The sequence below is a fragment of the Rhagoletis pomonella genome, unplaced genomic scaffold (assembly GCF_013731165.1).
Source record: "Rhagoletis pomonella isolate Grant_MI unplaced genomic scaffold, Rhpom_1.0 Rhpom_scaffold_00004, whole genome shotgun sequence".
NCBI classification, from domain to species: Eukaryota; Metazoa; Arthropoda; class Insecta; order Diptera; family Tephritidae; genus Rhagoletis; species Rhagoletis pomonella.
Window position 1 is genome coordinate 29,168,144 of NW_023458558.1, and position 21,240 is coordinate 29,189,383.

Consider the following 21,240-nt stretch of genomic DNA (forward strand, 5'->3'; position numbering starts at 1 on the left):
CAACGTCTCTGCCTATACAGCTGGCGAAAAAACTGATTCCCACGACAGTCGGGTCTACGTAACTGGAACGACCCAGATTTATATCTGGCCAAAGACTGTCACTCCAGCAACACTCCCCAAAATCTCTTTGGGGAATTTGTATGCTGTTACAATAACAACAACAGGTTGCAGTAGAAAATTAAGCAAATACAAAAATTTCCAAAGGATTAAAATTAATTGATTATGTGACAAAATAGTAGTGTTTTATTTAAGACACAATGGAGCGCAGTCATACAAATGGGAAATGAAAGCATGATTTGCATAAAACGCGACAACACTTATTTTCTTATTATAACTAAAACATAGATATCTTTCCTTCATAATATTTATCATAATTGATTGCTTTTCTAAACGCTTTTCGACAATATGACGATTTTATTAGAAACTAGGCGTATCATATATAAAACATTGAATAAAAAACTAATACAAAACTGCCTTATTACATCTTTGGGTTCGAATCGTAAGTCGTGAACGAGCGACTCGTCCCGTAAAACTACATATTTCGTAATTCTGTGCACGAGACGACAGTTGTTATAATCCGAAATATTAATTTTTACGAAACGAGTTGCTCGCTCACGACCGTTACGATTCGAGCCCTGGTTTTGTTCTGAAACTAACGTAATACACATATTCTTATCGTCCATGTTAACATTCTAGTCCCGCGTGCGAAGACCCCAAATTGATGTGCGACGTGTTCCAACAGTTGGTCTGGCTACTGAACTGTGGATGAATTTATTAATTCCTATATTTGGAAAGTTTTGTTCCAACAACTCCATTCCAGTATCTGAGAGCATTCCAAATATGTCCAGATAAGTCAGTGTGGGCAAATTAATTAAATCCCTAAAAAGAGAAAACGGGAAATCACAAAAAAAATCGCCGTATTGGCATTAATTTACGAAAGTTTAATAAATGGTACTTACATATAGGAAGACGCAGGAATGAGATAGCAGCGAGACAAAGACAAATATTCGAGCATTTTGAATCTACAAATAATATTAACGACACTGCCTGTCAATGCAGTACAATCAGAGAAATCTATTTCTAGAAGTTGTGGACATCGTTTGGCCAAGCTGGCCACGTCTATAAAAAAAAAAATAGGAAAAACCCCTATATTAGTAAAAAAAGAAATGTTTCCCTTTGTCTCCATAACCTACGTGAGTCATACAGTGTCTTCCGACAGCCAGCCATATTCAATCGCATAAGATTTGGTGTCACATTTGTCACTACCGATGTCACAGCATCCACCGATAAGTTTGTCCATGATATATTCAAACTGTTTAAATTTTGCAATGATTCCATTATTTTGCGCACACTCCAGGCTTCCAATCCTATACACATTGCTAAATTCAGTGCTTCTAAATTGGCATTCTTAGCTATTTCGTTACAAATTTCATCGTTAATGGGCACATGCTCTAAGCTTAGTTTCTTTAATTGTCGGCAACGTGATAATAGCATTTTTAGCGACGGCTTTGTAACCGATACCATACTTAGATCTAAATACTGCAACTTCGATTCGAACTTCGTTTCGGCATGTAGAAAGTCACTATCGAAGATGGGATGATTCAACTTAAATGCAAAAAAAAAAAAAATTATTTACATACATATGTCCCCTTTTTTCCACAACGTATAAATAATTATATTTTTTAAATTACCTCGGCTTGCGCTAAACGTAGAATTACTACACCGCGTGTTAATATACTTTCCAGGGCACCAGCCCGCAAATGCCGTCCTCCTAAGTCCAGACGCGTCCAAAGCGACTCATCACTGGCACATCTACCAAAACGTCGACAAACATAGCTACAGCGTATTAACGCTTTTTTAGGAAGCCATTTAAAAATTTGTAAAATAATCTCATCCGACAACGAGCTAAAATGATCCTTTCCATCGTTAACATGATCGCGCAACTGTTGTTGTTGTCGAAACAAGAAGAAATTGTCATATAAAGCCATATGTGGATGCTGCTCATTAGGTTTTTGCTTCTGCTGATGTTGGCTTAGATTTTGAACTTGCCTCTGCAACTGCTGCTGTTGAAGCTGTTGTCGCTGTTGTTGTTTGATTAAAGTTATCTGCTTGCTGGTTGAAGGCATGGGCATGTAGTTGGATGCATATAATACAGGATTGGGATTTGTTGAGTTATTTATTGTAGCGATGCCATTACCTCCTATGCTCTATTTATTATAATAGAAATAAAATTAAGATTTAAATAAATTAGAATACCTATACGAAATTACAATATTCAAAACTGTTATCCAATACCTCATGCTGTGAAGCATTCCTTACTGTTCGATTATGGTTGTTGCCAGAAACTGTAGCCAACGGACTGCGTGTGCTTCTGCCTGCTGAAGGCGAGTTGGAATTCGAATTTGTAACATTTGGTTGTGATGCAGACGCGGACGACGAACTACTACCTGCACCCACACCAAGTATAGCGACTTTCCTATATTGAGGTAGTACTTTATCTACATTTTTAGATTGACATTGTTGCAGCTGCAACGTTTGTTTGCTTTCGTCACCAAAGGAGTCTAATGTATTGTTATTATTATTGCAATGTTGATGATTTGCATTACTACACTCGGGTTCAATATGGCTGATGTTGGGGCTACCTATTAATGTATTATTTTCACTGCTAAGCGTACTGTCTAGCGTACTGTCCAAAGGTCGGTAGGATGCAATACGATTGTGACACATCTTTGGTGCATCCAAATTTGGAGTAACCCCATTCGAATTTTCATCTGCACTTGCACTCAGAACAAGAGCAATTGATGAAGCCGCAGATGATGAGCTCTCTTCCGAGTCAAGCATACCAATACCCATTTCCTCCAAATATTCTGTGGTTAGAGTACTTGGTGATGAGTTTGTTTCAAGTTTAGCTACTTTCCAACTGTTGATTGGAGTAGTTTTTACACGTTTTCTGAAAATAAAGTGAAAGAATTGTTATTGTACGACTTGTGCACATTTAATGACACATCTTTTATTGCCTGTATGGCCAAGCACGCTCTGGAAAGACAATATGAACAAATCTATTAAAAATCAAAAAATGTCGATAGCAAGCTACGAAGGGTCACACACCTCTTATTTAATTAATCAGCACAAATGCTCGCAAGTAACTTTGCCGAACATCTTTACTATACTATGGGTTGGAATAATATAAACCGACAGCAATAATGTGTTTAATACCTGAATTCTTCAATTTGCAATCTCAGCGAAGATCCACCTCAACAAAAAGACTGCAGATTACATATACTAACAATACAAACGAAAAAAACCTGCGCCGCCTTTTGTTTAACAACAAGTACAATTGACGGAAAGACAGCTACTAGGGCGGCGACATCGACATCGATTTTTGCAAGTAATCGATGTTTTGACAAAATCGAGCGCTAAAAACGATTTTTATTTTCCGATATTTGGACAACATCGACTTATTGGCTCGATGTTCATGTCGGAAAATTAATAAAGTCGTCTGAAAAAGTTTGAGTTTTGGCTATTTAATTATTACCTTGAAATCTGCTTTCGACTTCTATAAAATACGAAGGTAAGGCAGTGGTTAAAAATGTTCTATTCCTCAATGATTTTATATATGTACATAACATCATTGGTTTTGAGCCTTTTGAGTTAACTTACTGTTTTTTTCGAATATTATTGTGGATATAGTGCTGAAAAAATTACACTCAATCATTTCACACATTCAAACGCCTAATCTTTCAATGAAAAATACCGATGTTTTTAACATCGTGTAACATCGATGTTACGAGCTCGATGTCGCAGCCTTAATAGCCACTAGAGCTGAGGAATGCAAACGATGCATAGGCACCTATTATGAGTTGCATTCGATCTTCGACTGTGGTCGAAAATGCTGATCGAACAAATTTTCATTTGGTATTATGACGCTTATTCGATGAAGAATAGCGCTATTGTGAATTTCGCTCGTATAAATTGTTCACAATAGTATATTTTTCACCGCTTAGAAGCTTTGTTTACAAATCGAGCAAACTAAATAGTGTGCTTATACATATGTCTTTAAATGAGTGAAAATGAAGTAGAAAAGAAAGCGAGTTTATAAAAACTTGGTAAAAATTAGAACAACTGAGTTATGGTTCCACGATTCGCCATAGGATGAGAGCGTAGTAAACTGGTCAGGGAAGACAACTTTTAAGAGACTTTAAGTGTAGTCTTTCGAATATACTATTTTGACATACAATGGCCCGTAGTCATAGTCAAAATAAAGTCGACTTTAAAGTTAGTTGCAGCTTTTTGACATAATTTTCAATGGGATATCTGTCAAAAAAGCTGCAACTAACTGTAAAGTCGACTTTATTTTGACTATGACTACGGGCCAATATATTTAAGAAATTCGTCTATAGATTTGTTAAAAACTTCCGACTGTCTAAAGAGGCGTTTGTGAGCCAAATCGATTTAAAACATTTTAAAACTATCAACACCTCAAGCAACAGCTCTACGATTTTGTTCTCAGAGATCGTGCCAACTAAGTATTGGGATTTGCTTTCATAAATAAAAACAGCTTTTCGAGCTTGTATTTAGTATTCACGATGTTAGAACTGCATTCAATTAATAAATATTGCTTAAAATTAGTATCTAGCCGCCAAAAAGTAAGAAAACAAAGGCAAAGTGATACATTTTTCACCATTTTCTAACACTTCGCAACACGATCGAAAGCAAAATTCGACAGAAAATTCGACACTCAACGAAAATTTCGATACGGTTGCATAGCTCATAATACGAATTTCGCATTCGATATTCGATAAACAGTGAAGATCGAAAATTGAATGCAACTCATAATAGGGACCATAGATATTTTTGAAACATCGATAACATCAGTTCAAAATTCGATGTTTGCCATCGATGTTTACAATTTCCAAAAATCGCTAAATTCATCGCTGCCACTATCAGCCATGTTTTAATATCGACTTAAGTGTGACTCAGACTTGAATTCCATTTACCCATTATGCTCCTAATTTTTTTTTTTTGCCTGACCATGAATTCTATTACTTATTCCTTTGGGAAACATTCAGAAATTCCGAGTTTACTCTTATCTTTCGATATTGAAAATGCTTAATTATTCATTAAAAAAAGACCGGGATCCCGTTGAAATTTCAACGAAATCGGGCGTTGGAACATTAGGCTCACCGATTTTAAAGTGTAAAGGAATGGCGGCCGCTGTGGTGTGGTGGTTAGCAGTGCGCGCAGGGCCTGGGTTCAAGCCCTGGTCAAAGCAACATCGCAAAAAAATATAGAAAAATGGTTTTTTCTTAACAGCGATCGCCCCTCGGCAGGCAATGGCAAACCGAGTGTAATTCTGCCATGAAAAACAGCTTCTCATAAAAATACAATCGCCGTTCGGAGTTGGCGTAAAACTATAGATCCCTCCCCTTTGTGTTACAACATCAAGGCACACGCCACAAATCGGAGGAGAAGCTCCGCCAAACACTAACATATGTGTTAGCGCCAATCTATTATTATTAAAGGAATGGTAAATAAATACAGGGAAATGCATCCATATGTACGTATTTTTATACCCGAGCGCATTTGTGCACAAGGGTATTATAACTTTGTTCACATAACAGTTGTTAGTAACAGGCAAAACGAATCGAGATAGATATAGACAAATGTATACATAAATGATAAGATTGAAAAAAAAAAATCGATTATGCGATGACTGTCTGTCCGTCAGTGCACACGATAACTCGAGTAAAAATTTAGATATCTTAAACTATGTTCAAATATCAATATTATCTCAAGCAAAGCTCGATTTTTAATCACCACGTTTACACAGGCAAATCTCAGATTATTAGCCGTCAAATTTGTTGTGCTTGTTATTCTCACATCTCAAGGAAAAGTTATGTTTCTTCTCTGTGCCACCGTGATCACGTTTTTCTGCTATAATAAGCAATATAAATATATTTTAACTTAACAATTATTAAAAATACCTTAACAAACCTCTTTTACTTGCTGGCGTACATTTTTGTTTATTTTATATTTGGCATTTCTTCTTTTTTTCGCAAAAACAATCGATAAAACTAGAATGGACACCGAAAAGTTATCGGTTAAATCTGAGATTATTTTATAATTACAGATTAACAAGGGACGTATTTTATATGGCTAATCTCTTGTTATAATTACAGATTAGGGTGTTAAGCTCGAAAATGAGGATAATCTACTTATATGTGAACCTAGTATTAACGAAACTTGGTAGGTGCACTTCCTTCGGGCGTAGGACGGATGGTATTGAACATGTCCAAAATCGGACAATAACCACGCCTACCTCACGGTAGGTTTCAGAAATACGAAAACTGCGATATTTTAGTAACTACTGAAGATAATTCACTCAAAATTGATATTTGCAATAATTTTTAGAGGGAAAATTAGAATACTATAAATTTTTGGAAAATGGGTGTAGCCGCGCCCACTTATGGTTATATGTGTATATATTGGTAACCGCTGCACCAATTTCTTCCAAACTTGGCATAGTTGTTGGCCCTGCTACAGCATCACAAATGGCCAAAAAAATTTAAAATTTAAATTTAGACAAATGCAAAATCTTCGATAAATCAGTAAGTATTAAAGCTAATTTATTCATTGATTATATTGATAAAATTTTGGAAAATGGGCGTGGCACCGCCCACTTATGATCACATAAATGTATCTCGGTAACCGTTCTACCAATTTGTGCCAAACTCGGTATGGTTATTGTGCTGTCACATAAAAGCACAGCAAGCGAAGGCTCGGATGTAGAATCTGGACGTATAAAAAATGTGAAATTAAAGCTTAATTGAAGGCTTATCTTAAAGAAAAACCAGCACATCTCGTTGCAAATCCTCTCGATTTGTGGAAAACTAAACTAAAATAGAACAAATTGACAGATGATAAGTGAGCAATTTTCCAGTACAGCCGACCTTATATACGAGCCTCTAAAAAAAAACCTCAAGGGAGAAAAGGCAGCAAAATTACTTTTTTTGATTACTAGATTAAACAGATCATTAAGATTATACAGTGTAGGTCAAGCACTCGTTCAATCTTCTAATAATTCACAAAAGTTTTAAGTAATAAAAACGATGACTTAAGTTAATTATAGCATTTTTAATGTTAATTCTAACATTCACATTCGCATTTGCATTCGCGAATATCATGGGATCCGACCAAGGCGAATTTATACAAGGTGGTGTTACGGGCGAATTTAGATTTTCGCCGACCCTTCTGAATGTCAAAATTGTGTGTTTATTGTAACATGAATTCCCCTTGCTAACAACAAACATCCAGCCCTATCGCCTATTTCGTGTGAATAAATCATTCCCATAATTTAACATGCAAAACAAAAACAAATTGGGAAAATTTGTTTTTGTTTGGCTTTATAATTTTTGGGAATATTTGTTCATGTGAAGTTGCGATAGGGCCGATCATTTTGATATTCAGAAGGACTGCGGCAAGGCGGCTGTGACCAGAAATGTTCGACATCGTATCGATTATTCTGAACATCGATATTTTATGCTGCGATAATCGATTTTCTGAATCTATATTCCCAGGTCAATATATAGAAGACATCGATATTTTGCCCGCATTATCGATATTTAAGTTGAAATTTATTTTTCATCTACAAAGAAGTGTATGGGAAAATACTAAAGTAGGTTTAACCAGCAGCTTGTGTGATTTATTTAGCTCCTTAAGTTTAACAAACCGTCTGCATGGTAGATACGGCTCTTAACTCGTTGCCACCGTTAGACCTTTCGTCTTGGTCTATCTCCTTTAACAACACAGTCGACCAGCATTTCGCTTTAATCCTCAGTAAATATACAAGATGGAAATAACACAATTAGGTGAGTTCCAAGGCACCTCTAATATTCTATTCAATTGGGAGTAGAATAACATGATTTTTCTGATATCGATATTGTTCAGCCCGATATATCGCCACATAGTTTTTACATGCAATGAATTAAATTTATTCACGATATCGATACTTTCTTAAATATCGAGCACTCGCAGCTGGGACCTTATATAAATTCGCCTTGACAAAATACAGTTACTCCCAAAATTAAGCGTATGGCCTTTTTTTGTTAATATTCGCTATGTTTTACATGCTAAAATTTGTTTGTTAATTTTGTTTTAAAATATGGTTTATGTTTTAGCAAATGCCATTTAAATCCACGAATATACGCTGATTTCCAAAACGCCAATTGCTTTGCATACGTACAAAGTATAATGTTCCATAACGCCGAACTACACAATATTGGCAATGTATACTTTTCCAAAACGCATGTGAAAAGTTGTCGAAACGCATCGCCAGAGCAATCAGCGCATCAGAAACAAAGTTGATGCTTCGTTTGTTATTGGTTACCATTGGTGTCTTAGAAATGGAAAATTCAGAGAAATTGTTCATTGCTATATTGAATATGTAAAATATGCAATGTGTCGCAACTCTGCATATACAAACAGTTTGAATAACGCAGAATAACAGTATTTAAACATTGTATTGATACGTTTTGGAAGTCAGCCATAATGTTTTCAAAAATTAAGAAAAATCTGCAAAATTACGGCAAAATCGCGAACTCTTTAATACGAATTTCTAAAAAGAATTCTGGTATGCAATTTTATACCCCATTAAATTATAGTATAACAATGTGCAAAATTCAAATATCTAAAAAATCGCATTAATTGAATTAAAAATTAAAATTTTTACACATCGTACAAAGTAACAAAACGTGCAGCAGGTAAAGTCACTGCCCTAAAGCACATTCCTCATATATATTTCTGGTACATGTAGGAAAAAAATGTTTTTTTTTTACAAACACAGAAAATGTAATACCATGTTCTGACCGAAAACGAAATTGACATTTCTTACATCCTCTGATTAGAAACCACCAAAATGCTTTTCCCTCATGTTCCTTTCATTAGCAACCTCTTACTTTCATTCTTGTTTTGCTTTGGCAGCCAATTAACAATAAATCCCAAATGGCGTATTAAAAATGATAAAATATGACTTCCACTTCGATAAATAATCGAAAAAACTAGTGAAGACACCGATTGGAATGAGTGGAACGTGAGTTTTCAAGTAGTTTTCAGCGAAAACTGGTTTTCGTTTGACAGATTTTACATGGACGAAAACACAAGTTTTAAGTCGAAAACCAGTTTTATAACATGTTCTGACCGACAACGAAAACACTTTGAAAACGTGTTTTGGGAGTGTGGGCTGAAGGCCGTTCACACCGGCTGTTAGTGTTTCGTTGACGTTTATTACATCCTCTGATTACAGTTTTGCTACACAAAAACAAAACCAAAATGCTTTTCCCTCACCGAAAACACAAGTTTAAGTCGTAAACCAGTTTTAGCAACGAAAACATGTTTTCGATGTCGGTCAGAACATGGTATTAGCAACGAAAACATGTTTTCGATGTCGGTCAGACATGGTACAAGCTTCTCGTGTTGGTTGTCATTATCCGAGCATTCTTTGGCGGTGCGATGGGCACTTTGTATGAAATCGGCATCCACATCGTCAGAACATACTTCAGAAATATAATCACGAAAATGTCCTGCACAATCCGAGAGACCGTCTTGTAAATCACTTCCATTTTCATCTTCTTGGAGCCATTTCCTTATTACATTTTCTGCAGTCATTTATGGGGTAAACACTCTCACATCTACATTTGGACGCCATATTCAGACAATACTGCTAGAAAATGTAAAATAATAATGAAAGCTTTGATACAGTTTATGGAGCACAAAACACCATCATGAGTCCTCAGGACTCACACTTAACAAAATCTAAGCTTTACATAAGTTGCTCGCTAACGTCTGATATATCCTGAGTTCTTCGCCACACTGTACGAAGGTGCACTACGCTCCGGCTACTGCAGCAGGTTAAACTCCTACCTGAGTAGGCTGAATGAGGATGTGCCTAATGAATGTCCGGCATGCGGAGAGACCCCACATGACTCGAAACATCTCTTCGCATGCCCGGCAAACCCGACATCCCTAACGACCTTGTCCTTATGGGCAAACCCCGCAGAAGCTGCACGCTTCCTAGGGTTGCCGTTAGTGGATCTTGACGACAACGACTGAGATACCAACCGATCTGGGCGGGGTTGTTGTAGCCGCTACAACAACAACAACAACAAGGTGCACGAACGTTCGGTGCCGAGTGTGAAAAGCTGGGTTTGTTTTAAGGCTTTAAACATAAGCCATGTTTTAAAACAAATTTAACAAAATAAAAACCATTTTGGGAGTAACTGTACATGTGGGTGTTGCTTATGCAATCTTGCTACCACGCTGTATTAATTCATAGTGGTATGTAGCATTTGCAGCGACACGTTGACGTTAACGACAATGGCTTTGCTTTTTTTCTTTTCTAGCAGATAATTATCAGCAAGATGGGAAAATTTAGTCCGCTCACAGAGAGCGAAATAAAGAAAAAGTAAAGAAACGCAAAACAAGCAGTTAACAGCTGATCGATGTATTTGTCTTTTGTAAATATTTTGGCGCGAATTTTTATCCATTTTTACTAGCAGAAATTAGCAAGACGCAAAAATAGGGCGTAAGAACGAGAGCGAGCTGCTAGTTTTTTGGGTTAAGAAACGCTTTCCAGCAGAAATTAGTGATAATTATCTGGTGAGAAACAAAGCTATTTCGGCAGCTTCTGTCATTCCAATGAAATTTGCGCCTTTCTTATTGGAAATTTCTTATCTGAACACAGCCACCCAATACACGATTATGAATGAGATTTCCAGTGGGAGATTTTACGCATTTTCGTAAATATTAAATTACCTTGGCGTCGGACACAAATTTTCAATGTTATCTGTTTGTTTCAACTTCTTATTAGACATTGTATTAATATTTTTCACTTTGTTTTTCTACACCTTATTTTATTGCCGATTAACACAAAGCAAATTAGGGTACGAGTAGAATTTCTACAATCAACAAGTGTAAGATTGCCAACTAGTTTACATTCCAGCAATACTGCGCTGCCAGCTACATGAAATTTACGTTGGTACCATGATAAAAGCATTAGTTGCGTTCCATATCTCCCATAGATAGTTAGAAAAGTCCGAAGTAGTCAGATTAGCTCTGATCCAGTACTCCATGAACTTACAGGATTTTACACGAATTTGCAGGAAGTTGCAGGAAAAATGTTCCCGTACTCCTAAATCCTCCAAAATCCTGTAAATGAGAGCGACTTTTGGAGAGTTGTGTAGAGAATGAAGTTGCAAGATTTTACCCGAACTTTTTCTTCTGGTAAAATCATGAAAAGTGTCAAGCAATCACTGGTTGACGTTTTTACAGGAAAAATGGTTTTTTTGTTCCCGTACTTTTTGTTGTTACTCACTTTTTACTCTCACTTCAGAGAGTAATTTTGCTGTTTGACAGTTCTACAGGATTTTCCACGAAAAGTATTGGATCAGAGCTATTAAGTCCAAAAAGTGTTCCTTAACTCGAAAATGACAGCAAAAATGAGAGGGCAACACTCAGTGAGAGTGACGCTCTTCAGTCCGAAGTAGTCAGATTTAGTCAGAAGAATTTTTTCTGGCAAAATCCTGGAAAGTCAAACTCAACTGAATTTAAATTAACTAATGCACTAATGAGCAAACCTTTTATTATTGAATCATCTGTTGGTACGACGAAGCATGGCGAAAAAACAAAAATTACAATAACAAATTATACGCACATTGACAATCGGTACAAAACAAGATTGCAACAAACACATAATTTTGACAGAGGCGCAAATTCAGTGGATCCGGTAGCACCACCTTGTATAGATTCGCCTTGGGTCGAACATTCTATCATCTTCTCGTTGCTCGCATTGCGGCCAGTGATCGGGCGCCTACCACATTGTGCTAGATCTATCACTTTTTTGAGCATCTACCACACAAGGTCTGAAATCTACCACATATTTTGAACAGTTTTTCTTTTTATCACATCATGATGTAGCGAACAAATGTGGCACGTTCCAGAAACTGCTACTTGGGATTTGCCGTTTTTTGATAATTCTCAAGTAAAAATAAACAACGCTGTAGAAACTTTAGATGCACTGAAATTTGCTAATACTCTCACAAAAATCGCCTTTTTTAACATTTCGCTATTAATTATTTTTATAAATCATATATTTTGCAATTTGACAATAAAAGCACGTTTTCTGTCGAAATACTGAATATTGAGAAAATTTAATATTTTGCAGTTTATTTTATAACGCCTGTTGTTAGTGTATAGTGTTGAACATTTTTGGCTCTTAAACTTGAGAAAGTTATGTCGAGCAAAAATAAAACTACTCAAAAATGCGAATATGTGGTAGATTGCAGACCTTGTGTGGTAGATACTCAAAAAGTGGCGATCTACCACATTGTGGAGAGTCCGATCACTGACCACCTTGTATAAATTCGCCCTGGAATCGTTGGTGAATAGCTTTCCAAAGCCAAGAGGAAGTTTCAATCAGTGTTGCCATAAGTAAGATTTATCTTCAAAATTAACATATTTTTCATAAATAATCAGAAAAATCTTCACATGATGATATACTACGTTTATACGCACGTATTATTTCCAATCACAATTTGCAAAATGGCAAACTTTCGTATAAACGTAGAGTTAATTTTTTTATTTTCAAATAACTAGATCACGCAAATAAGTATTGATTAGTGGTACTATTTGCAAATAAGCGCAAGACGCCGCCAATCTTACTGCCATCACTAAACAATGGCGCGGGGGGCGCGGGGGTTTCTAACACTTAGTCCCCTTTCAGACACGTCAAGTCTTGAAAGCAATTTTTTTCGCATTCTCTTTTGAGTTTTCTATTTGCTTCCACACGCGTCAAAAGATCAAAAGAGACAAGAAAACTTGAAACGAATTGACGGTACGGAGGTATCTGTACTCTTCCCCTCTCTTCTCACCTCCTTCGCCAACGAACGAGCAGACTTGAAAGCAAGACTTGACGTGTCTGAAAGGGGACTTTTATAGGCTGTTTTTGCTTACGCGTAAAAGCACATTTAGCGCATTTAGCTCTAAATGCTACTCTAAATGTCCATTTATCCATACAAAATTCGGCACCTAAATGCAACTAAATGCAACTCCATTTTTGCATTAAGAATCTAAATGCTAAAAGCAACCCTGTGATCTTCCAAAATTTCCACGATTCGAACATGGTTTAAAGAGAAAAAGTGGCAACATTGCTTTTTCGAGTATACAGTTGATAGCTACGTTTCAGTGATCGCCGATCGAGATTTCTTTTATTTTGCATTACATATTTGGATAAAGAAAAGTTAAGCAAATTCAATATCGATTTGATGCTGATAGAAATCTGGATCAATTTGTGAACAACTCGGTTCGTTTTGTTTCCTAATTAAGTGAGAAAATTTTAATTGACAGCACCGACAAATGAATATATACACAAACAAATTTTCGGTTATGGTTAAAACAATACAAGTTTTTGTATTGAATTTTTGGTTTAAAATGTATTTTTTCCTTTTCAGTAGGGTTTTTGCACATTATCTCCTGCGTGAGAATTGATCGTAATATATACGCATCTAAATAAGAGACTGGAACACGGCTGTTTGTTAAAAGCATACTATTTCGAACTCGCGTAAATGTACATTTGCTAAATGCTATAGCATGAACGCTCTTCGAAAACATATGTTCGAAAGTGCTAAATGTTGCTTTTTAAATGCAGCAAAAACGCTGCATTAGCGTTAGCGCCGAAGTGCCATACCTAAACAAAAGCGTCAACGCTACGTCAAATGCAGAAATAAGACCAACGGTCATAAGTGCCATGCATAGGTAAGCATAGGTTTGTTTTTGTGTAATACGAAACTTACGGTTTCGCCGTTTTCTACAGCCAACTTCAATACCTAAAGCCCTGTCAAAATCGGATTTTCCAACCGTTCAGCGTTGACGCCGCGTTGTTTCGGTATGCTTCATACAAATTGTATGGGCATGAGAATTTTTTGCGGAGAGACAACGCTGACGCTTTGGTTTAGGTATGACAGTTAAGTTTATTTTCTTTTTCGATGGTCATCTTATTGCCTTTTTTATAATCAAGACGTTGCTATTTTTTTAACTTTATTTTCTTTTTCGATGGTCATATTATCGTTTTTTTATAACAAGCCAACATTAAAAAATAATTTTGCACCATCGAATAAACAGTGAGTTAGGTAATTGCAAATTATTTTTATTTGCAAATGGCTTACGTATAAACGTAGTATATAACTAGCTTTATATAAGTATCATCAATATCCTACAGCGAGGATGAATGCACAAATCCGGGGAGAGCTTTTTCTCAAATAAATTTGAACAAAACAATAATTCGAAATACGCTAAAAACCACCACCTTAAGTGGTATTCTTTATACAAAGGATTATTTAAAGAGGTACGGTCATAAGTGCCATGATATAGATTTATTAAAATACTTTAAAAGTACAGTGTACAAGACTTAAATTAAGAAGTATGAATCCTTACACACATATGTGTACCAGTATATTTTTATAGTTCTCTAAAACTTTTAGTTAATTCCAATGTTTGAATAATATATAGTTGTAAAAATACAAGTAAATATATGAGTATGTATATTGAACCAGTCAAGTAAAACTGTTATGATTTCATTAACTTGTAATTTTGGTTTTTAAATAAAATGTGTTATAATTTTTTATAATCAATACAATTTTTATAAAAAAAGAAGCTTCTTTGTTAAAAAATGTTCAATAAAGATATTGCTAGAGACAAGAGATTTTTCCGTTCCAGTAACCTTTTAAGGTTTTTTTGGGGTTTATCACTTGGAAGATTTTTAACAAAAGTTATCTGGCAACACTGGTGGCGAAAGCAACTCGGGCTGGAAGTCTTTCCCAATCGTGCACGATCAAGAAGAAGAAAAATCTCGTTTTGAATTGGCGGCTAGTGAAAATTTGTTTTATGATTTATCAATAAATGCTGATATATACATCGGTACATATAATTTTTAATGGTGTAGCGCCTAACTAAAAGGTGAAAATATTTTTGTGTTGATTACGTTATTAATTATTGCAATCTCATCTAATAGATGGTTGATGGACGGTCACTCACCCTCCGAATATCGCAAACCAATCAAGTTGAAAATAGTAAAAGCGGCAATAAAAAAATTGTAGGCCAACGATACAATACTTTCGATATATTGCGAGGTTGCTGCATTAAACTGCGTCGCATTAAATTTTTTTTGAATGTAAACAATTGTCGGTGTATGAATGCCACTGCTACAGAGAAAAGGGTGGTTTTGGTTTCTAAAGTGCCACTGGTGCAGCATAGCACTGCTGAATGCGAAGAGACAGTACCATTTATGTTTGTAACACAACAAAACCGTGAAAGAAAGGAAAGGCTAAATAAGCCGGACACACCAGCTAATAATCAAATGTTAGAAGACCTTGCGCGATTTCCACATGTACAGGAAACTCGAAAGGGTTTGTAAGTCTAAATCTTGTATTTATATATTATTATTAATCGACTTTTTTAGGGTGCAAAAATCTCGTTGTAAAAGTAAAACGATTAAGGCTGGAAAAACAGCATAATAAATTGAAATCGTATAACAACGGGGATACTCTAAAGGGTTTGTAAGTCTAAATCTTGTATTTATATATTATTATTAAACGACTTTTTTAGGGTGCAAAAATCTCGTTGTAAAAGTAAAACGATTAAGGCTGGAAAAACAGCATAATAAATTGAAATCGTATAACAACGGGGATACTCATAATTCTCAAGACTCGGTGGCATATGAAATTGGAAACACAGTAGCATTGCAGGATCAATGCGCGCTTAATTTATTTGAAACGTCTGAAAAATCAAAACTGCAAGTGCCGATAACTATTAAAAACGCTGTAGTTAAATTGAAGCGCATTAAACCCCAAAGCCCTATTAGAACACTGAAAGTCAACGCTTCACCACTCGGTTCGTATCTACATATATACCTATGAGATAAATTGAATTTTTGCTTATTACGAATATACATACTTATTTGTTTGTTTGGAAATTTTTTGATTCAGAGATAGAAAATACTGGATGCACGAAGTTTTATGAAGTTCAAAACTCAGATACCCAACTAAAAACATCAAATAAAAAAGCAGTGGTAAAATTAAAGCGCATTAAACCGCGCAGCCCTATTAGAAGACCGACAGCAAGTAGTTTACCAACCGGTTCGTACCTACTTTGAGATAATAAATTTGGGTTTTTATGTTACTTTAGGTGTACTTAATTTGCAATTTTATGATACTCCAGATATAGAAAATCCAGAATGCAATAACGGAGCCGTATATCAGGATTTTTGTCATCATCAAAAAAACTCAAACCTTCAAGTAAGAGCATCAATAAAAAAAGCTGTGGTGAAATTAAAGCGTTTTAAACCTAAAAGTACCCCAGGGCCATTTGCGATTAATAATCCAACAAAAGGTTTGTGCATATAAAATAATATTTTCGTAGTTTTCTCATAAATACATAAATACATACATGTGTATTTTTATTTTAGATAACGAGCAATTGAATTTTTTTCAAACTCAAAAGTCAGAACCAGTAAAAGGGTCAAACGTGTCGAAGATGAAAACCAGATTTGGGGGTAGGAATCGACCTACATTGGTACCAAAACCAAAACCAAGTCTGCCAGCTTCTCCAAAAAATAATGTGTTCCTTAAACAAAATGAACTTATAACGGATTTATTCATAACACCCGAACGCCGAAACAGTATGAAAAAGCTTAGTTTAACTATGAGCTCAAGAAATCGGAAGATAGTAGATGGTGATGGCACAAGTATGCTTGATTTATCTCACTTTAGTCCTGTAAGAAATTCGACTGTTTTTGGAGTAGCTGGAGGTACATGCGATAAAGGTGCTCACGAAGGTGAAATAATAAATTTGAATAAAAAAAGAGAAGACATTAATGAAAAGAGTAAAGAAAACTCGAATTCAAAAGGTAAGAAGCGTTTAAAATATTTTTGCTTCTATTTAAGATTTTATATTTGTTTCCGCAGAAGACGGGAATCGAAAAAGCTTAACTAATAAGCCCGAATTAATAGAACAATTGCTTTTATCGGACACTGACGAAGACGAAAAAACCCAAAATCATTCAAAAAAGAAAAAAATCGCAACAAGTAATCAGACCCAACAAAGTAAAAATAAAACACAAAAATTTTTCCACCGGACACCAAAAAAAAAGTTGTCTTCGAGGAAAGCGCCAGATGAGCATAAAAGTATTTTTGAATTTTTGTCGCAATCTGATAACTCGGGATCAGAAAATGGTAAACACAGGGATCCAGCAGCGGATGTAATACAAAAATTAATATCGGAAGGAAAAGTGCGTGTGGCAGTTAATCAAAAAGGAAAGGGGCGACCTATTATAAAACGAGCTCGACCGAAAACTGAACGTAAGAAACAGCTTACAAATAAAGTAAAAACTTCTAAAGCGATAGGCAAACAAAAACACACTAAAACGTCTGCTAATATGCCCAACATAAACGAAGGTCATAATAATAATAACCAAGGTGAAACATCATTCACCCCCGTACCCGAATTTTTTGAAGATGATCACCATGACGCCACAGCATATTTCAATGATGAGGCAGAAGCTGATGAACCTATCAGTGAAGGTGGTTTTAGTCGTTTAGCGCGCTCAGTACTGTTACAACAAACAAAAAAATATGAAAACACACGCAGAAACGACGTAAGTTTACTTTTCTTGTTAATGTTACATTACTTTTCACTTATGATAATTTTTTAATATTAATACATCAGACATTTTGTGGCTGCTTTGTGCGCATTTTAGCAATCGTGGTAATAGCAATTCTGATTCAGCCGGAATTTTCTTATTAATTTATTTTAAACGTTGAGTACAGTATGTTTTCGTAAAATACACTCTTATAATAAAAATTTAAGAACACTGTTGGAACTACTACTTCCATGTATGTATTAAGTTCAATTATTTTTCAAGTCATACATTTTTTTATGACAGTGTCTATACACACGCGCCACGGTAACTTTTACGGTAGGTCCATGATAAAAGTTACCGTGGCGCGTGTAAATAGATAGTCCCTTTTTTATACGCTTAAAATGTCTGCTAACATAGCTGAATGTGAAATTTTCTGCAGTCTTGAATTCTTGAGTTTGACGGACTTTTCAAAACTACTTGCATGTGTCACGTCTAACAGCTACTTTTCTCTTATACATTTACAAACAGATTGCTGAGCAACGGCGGTTGCTCGAGGCTGCACGTAAGTTCGTAAGTACACCAGCGTCGAACCGAAAAAGCGAAAATCTCCATACAGCCGACCTATCGCCCATTCAAACACTCGACACGCGCCGGCGTCCAGTGTGTCCTTCGCCCTGGCGAATAGATGACGAATCGCATCTACCAAGGACATTTAACTTTACTAAAAACACATCATATCTGCCAACGTTTTCGAGTGATTATATTCCTTCCACTCCGAAGAAAAACAAACTAAGTACTAACTCTCATGTATGTAATGAATCCAATGTGCAATGTGATACATTTACAACCACTGAGCAGGAAAATTTGCCCACCGTACCAAGAAATATCTCTGACAGTGACTCCGGCAACATGTTACAGGACTCGCTGGGATCTCGTAATGATTCGAATGAGGAAAATATCCCACCACCCGAATCACTGCCTACACGAATAGCTTCAAATAACGACGAGAATGACGAAATAGTTAATATGCGTCAACTACCTAACCCTCGTCGCACGCTTGACTACCGAAGTCCGCTTAAAACAATTAATATAATAGAAGTGGTGACTCTAGCACCTTGGAAAAAGCCAGTGAATAATGATATGCAAGAAGAACAGTACGTTACACCAATTAATTGCGATAGCAAAAATTCCGCTGAATCACATAAAGCGGACGATTTATTTGGATTTGAGGAATATTTAGATTGCAGCTCAGATGATGGTAAGCCGTCAAATACAAACAACATAACAGTAACGAAAGGACAGTGGACACAGCGAGACTTGCATAAGAAACTGAAGGAGCTAAAGAAGTGGCGACCAAAAGACTCAACTCGCGGTAAAACTAACGTTACAATTAAACAAGGCAGACTATTTGACGATAATGAAGGCAGGCCGAAACAACAGCTAATTAATGACATGCTCTGTTCTACCATGATTGATCAAAAGAATAAAAATCTCAAAGAGCAGGAAGAAAATATCGAAAAGAATCCGCCGTGTAGTTGGGAAGAGGAAAATGTGCAAGCAGTTGAAAACGATTTTTTCAATGACTATGAACCAGCCGCAACATTTGAAAAAAAGGTAAGAATTGCTTAAGCAAATCCATGTATAAATAAAAGTATTTTCTGCGATTCTGCACATTGATATGAATCCGAGCGTATCATTCAATCATTGCTAAGAATATCGCAATAGTAAAGAATATTGCCTCAACAAAAAAAATTTGTCAATTGGAGCTCACAGGGCCTTGAAGAGTGTAGCACATCTTCGTTGGTAGTACGCAGCTCGTACATTTTTCATGGAATTTTTGTATCATTATAAAAACTATTTTCTCCATACACTTTTTGGTTAAATTAATACATATGTACATACATGCATACCATCATATTTTATTTATTATTATTTTTTTTATTGTTATAGCCACAGCGAACATATGCCCGCCCTGTCAGGAAAAAACGCAAGTGTCGCAAAAGTTTCGTTATGTTTTCTGACAGTGAGGATTCAAACTCGGATTCTGATGAGGAGAAACGCGAGTATAAGAAAGGAGCTCAAAAGAAGAGACGACACGAAACACACGCTAATGCGAAGCAAAATACTGACTTAGAATCTTTTGTACACGATTTCAACAGTATGTGTAAAGAAGTGGAAAGTTATGAGTTGCATGTGGAGTAGATAGCTCAGTTATGCAGTTACAGTCTTCCGGTAAAAAATGGGAAACAGAAATTTCTGCTTAAAATGTAGGAAGCTGTTGGTTTTCGTATATTTAATTTTTCTTACGAAAATTAATTTTTCTAAAAGTTAAGTTCGGGTTGACTTCCGAATAATGCTGTGTATATGTTACCGTCCAAACCCGATCTTAGGACCATCTCGTTTTTCCTAGGCGAAACTAGTTCTATCTAGATCCGATACATCCGTCTAACGCGTAATAAAGTTGGACGCAAAAATATTGTGGACTGCGTAGTTGGAGTTGGACTGATGAGGGTTGTTTGTTTGAAGCACAGAAAGGAGTTCTACTCAAAAATACTGTGGCGCCTAGTCAAAACTAGTTTGTCCTAAGATCGGGTTTGCCGGTAACATATGTACATATATACAAAATTGGTGTGGCATTTGATTACCTTTATCAATTGTCATTACTTAGACAAAACTCTTATCCACACATTTGTTGTAGTAAAAAAAGAAAGGTAAAAAGTCGTAATGTAACAAGAAACACGTACTGAATTTTATTTTGGGATATTCTCTGAAATTTAACGTAAATTTTGATACTTGGACATCTATGTTTCTAATTATTTGGTGTTTACTGTATATCTTTGTGCGTACATATGTATATGCATGTATATTAAATCATGTATATTTTTAAATGTATGAAAATGTATTTTTTATGTTGCCTTATAAAGGTATTTTATGGGTATTTTTAAGTTACAAGCCAATTGGTATTTTGTGTTAATTTTATTTTATGGCGCTATATATATATTTGTATATCTATGGGCCAAATCACAGTGCGTAGTTAACCACTGACGAGAGTTTGACTATAGATTTTTATATTCACAATGCTCAGTTAACAAAAGTTTAAACCAACATAGCATGCCCCTAAATAGTTAAACTCGTGTGAAAAAACATTTTTTTTTTGTGAAACGAATTTCAAATATGAATAGAAAAATGTTGATGTTTAGAATTTGTATTTTTTCAGGCAAATTTTCATAGTTAACCCTGTAACTCTCAATATAAATTCGTAGTTAAACTCTTGTTGGTGGTAAAGTTAACAATGGTTTAACTAAGCACTGTGAATTCGGCCCTAAGTGAAATTTGTCTGTCCTTCGTTCACACAATTTTTTCATAGAGCATAGAACAAAATTTATATATGTATGTATACAAATGCACAAAGAAAAATAAATCTATGAAATCGTCATACCACCTGTCGAATATTATTTTTAATAAATTTTCAAAATGTTTGTACGAATGAGAAAAAGAGTTGAAGGTTGAAAGGAAATAGGCAGCGCTATAGAAATGCACTGATAACACATAGA

At 35.6% G+C, this 21,240-nt stretch overlaps 2 protein-coding genes across 8 annotated transcripts; one reads left to right on the forward strand and one right to left on the reverse strand.

The window, feature by feature from the left end:
- Nucleotides 1–350: 350 nt before the first annotated feature.
- Nucleotides 351–11,019, reverse strand: LOC118737412 (S-phase kinase-associated protein 2). Of its 2 annotated transcripts, none has more exons than XM_036467881.1 (6): nucleotides 10,810–11,019; nucleotides 2,296–2,950; nucleotides 1,692–2,207; nucleotides 1,194–1,605; nucleotides 960–1,119; nucleotides 351–879 (listed from the first exon to the last, which is right to left on the reverse strand). In XM_036467881.1, exons 1-6 carry the CDS (start codon nucleotides 10,866–10,868, stop codon nucleotides 693–695), a joined length of 1,989 nt encoding a protein of 662 aa, XP_036323774.1. In that variant the 5' UTR covers nucleotides 10,869–11,019; the 3' UTR covers nucleotides 351–692. The 2 variants fall into 2 exon arrangements, with proteins under 2 accessions (XP_036323774.1, XP_036323775.1); XM_036467882.1 differs by lacking the exon at nucleotides 10,810–11,019 and adding an exon at nucleotides 3,217–3,415.
- Nucleotides 11,020–14,856: 3,837 nt separating this feature from the next.
- Nucleotides 14,857–21,132, forward strand: LOC118737413 (protein dalmatian). Of its 6 annotated transcripts, none has more exons than XM_036467883.1 (10): nucleotides 14,857–14,967; nucleotides 15,062–15,455; nucleotides 15,509–15,601; nucleotides 15,655–15,939; nucleotides 16,035–16,184; nucleotides 16,267–16,437; nucleotides 16,514–16,954; nucleotides 17,013–17,701; nucleotides 18,215–19,300; nucleotides 19,637–21,132. In XM_036467883.1, the coding sequence occupies exons 1-10, from the start codon at nucleotides 14,950–14,952 to the stop codon at nucleotides 19,886–19,888; spliced, it is 3,579 nt and encodes a 1,192-aa protein (XP_036323776.1). In that variant the 5' UTR covers nucleotides 14,857–14,949; the 3' UTR covers nucleotides 19,889–21,132. The 6 variants fall into 6 exon arrangements, with proteins under 6 accessions (XP_036323776.1, XP_036323778.1, XP_036323777.1 ...); XM_036467885.1 differs by having other exon boundaries at nucleotides 16,273–16,437; XM_036467884.1 differs by having other exon boundaries at nucleotides 16,041–16,184.
- The last annotated feature ends 108 nt before the right edge of the window (nucleotides 21,133–21,240 follow it).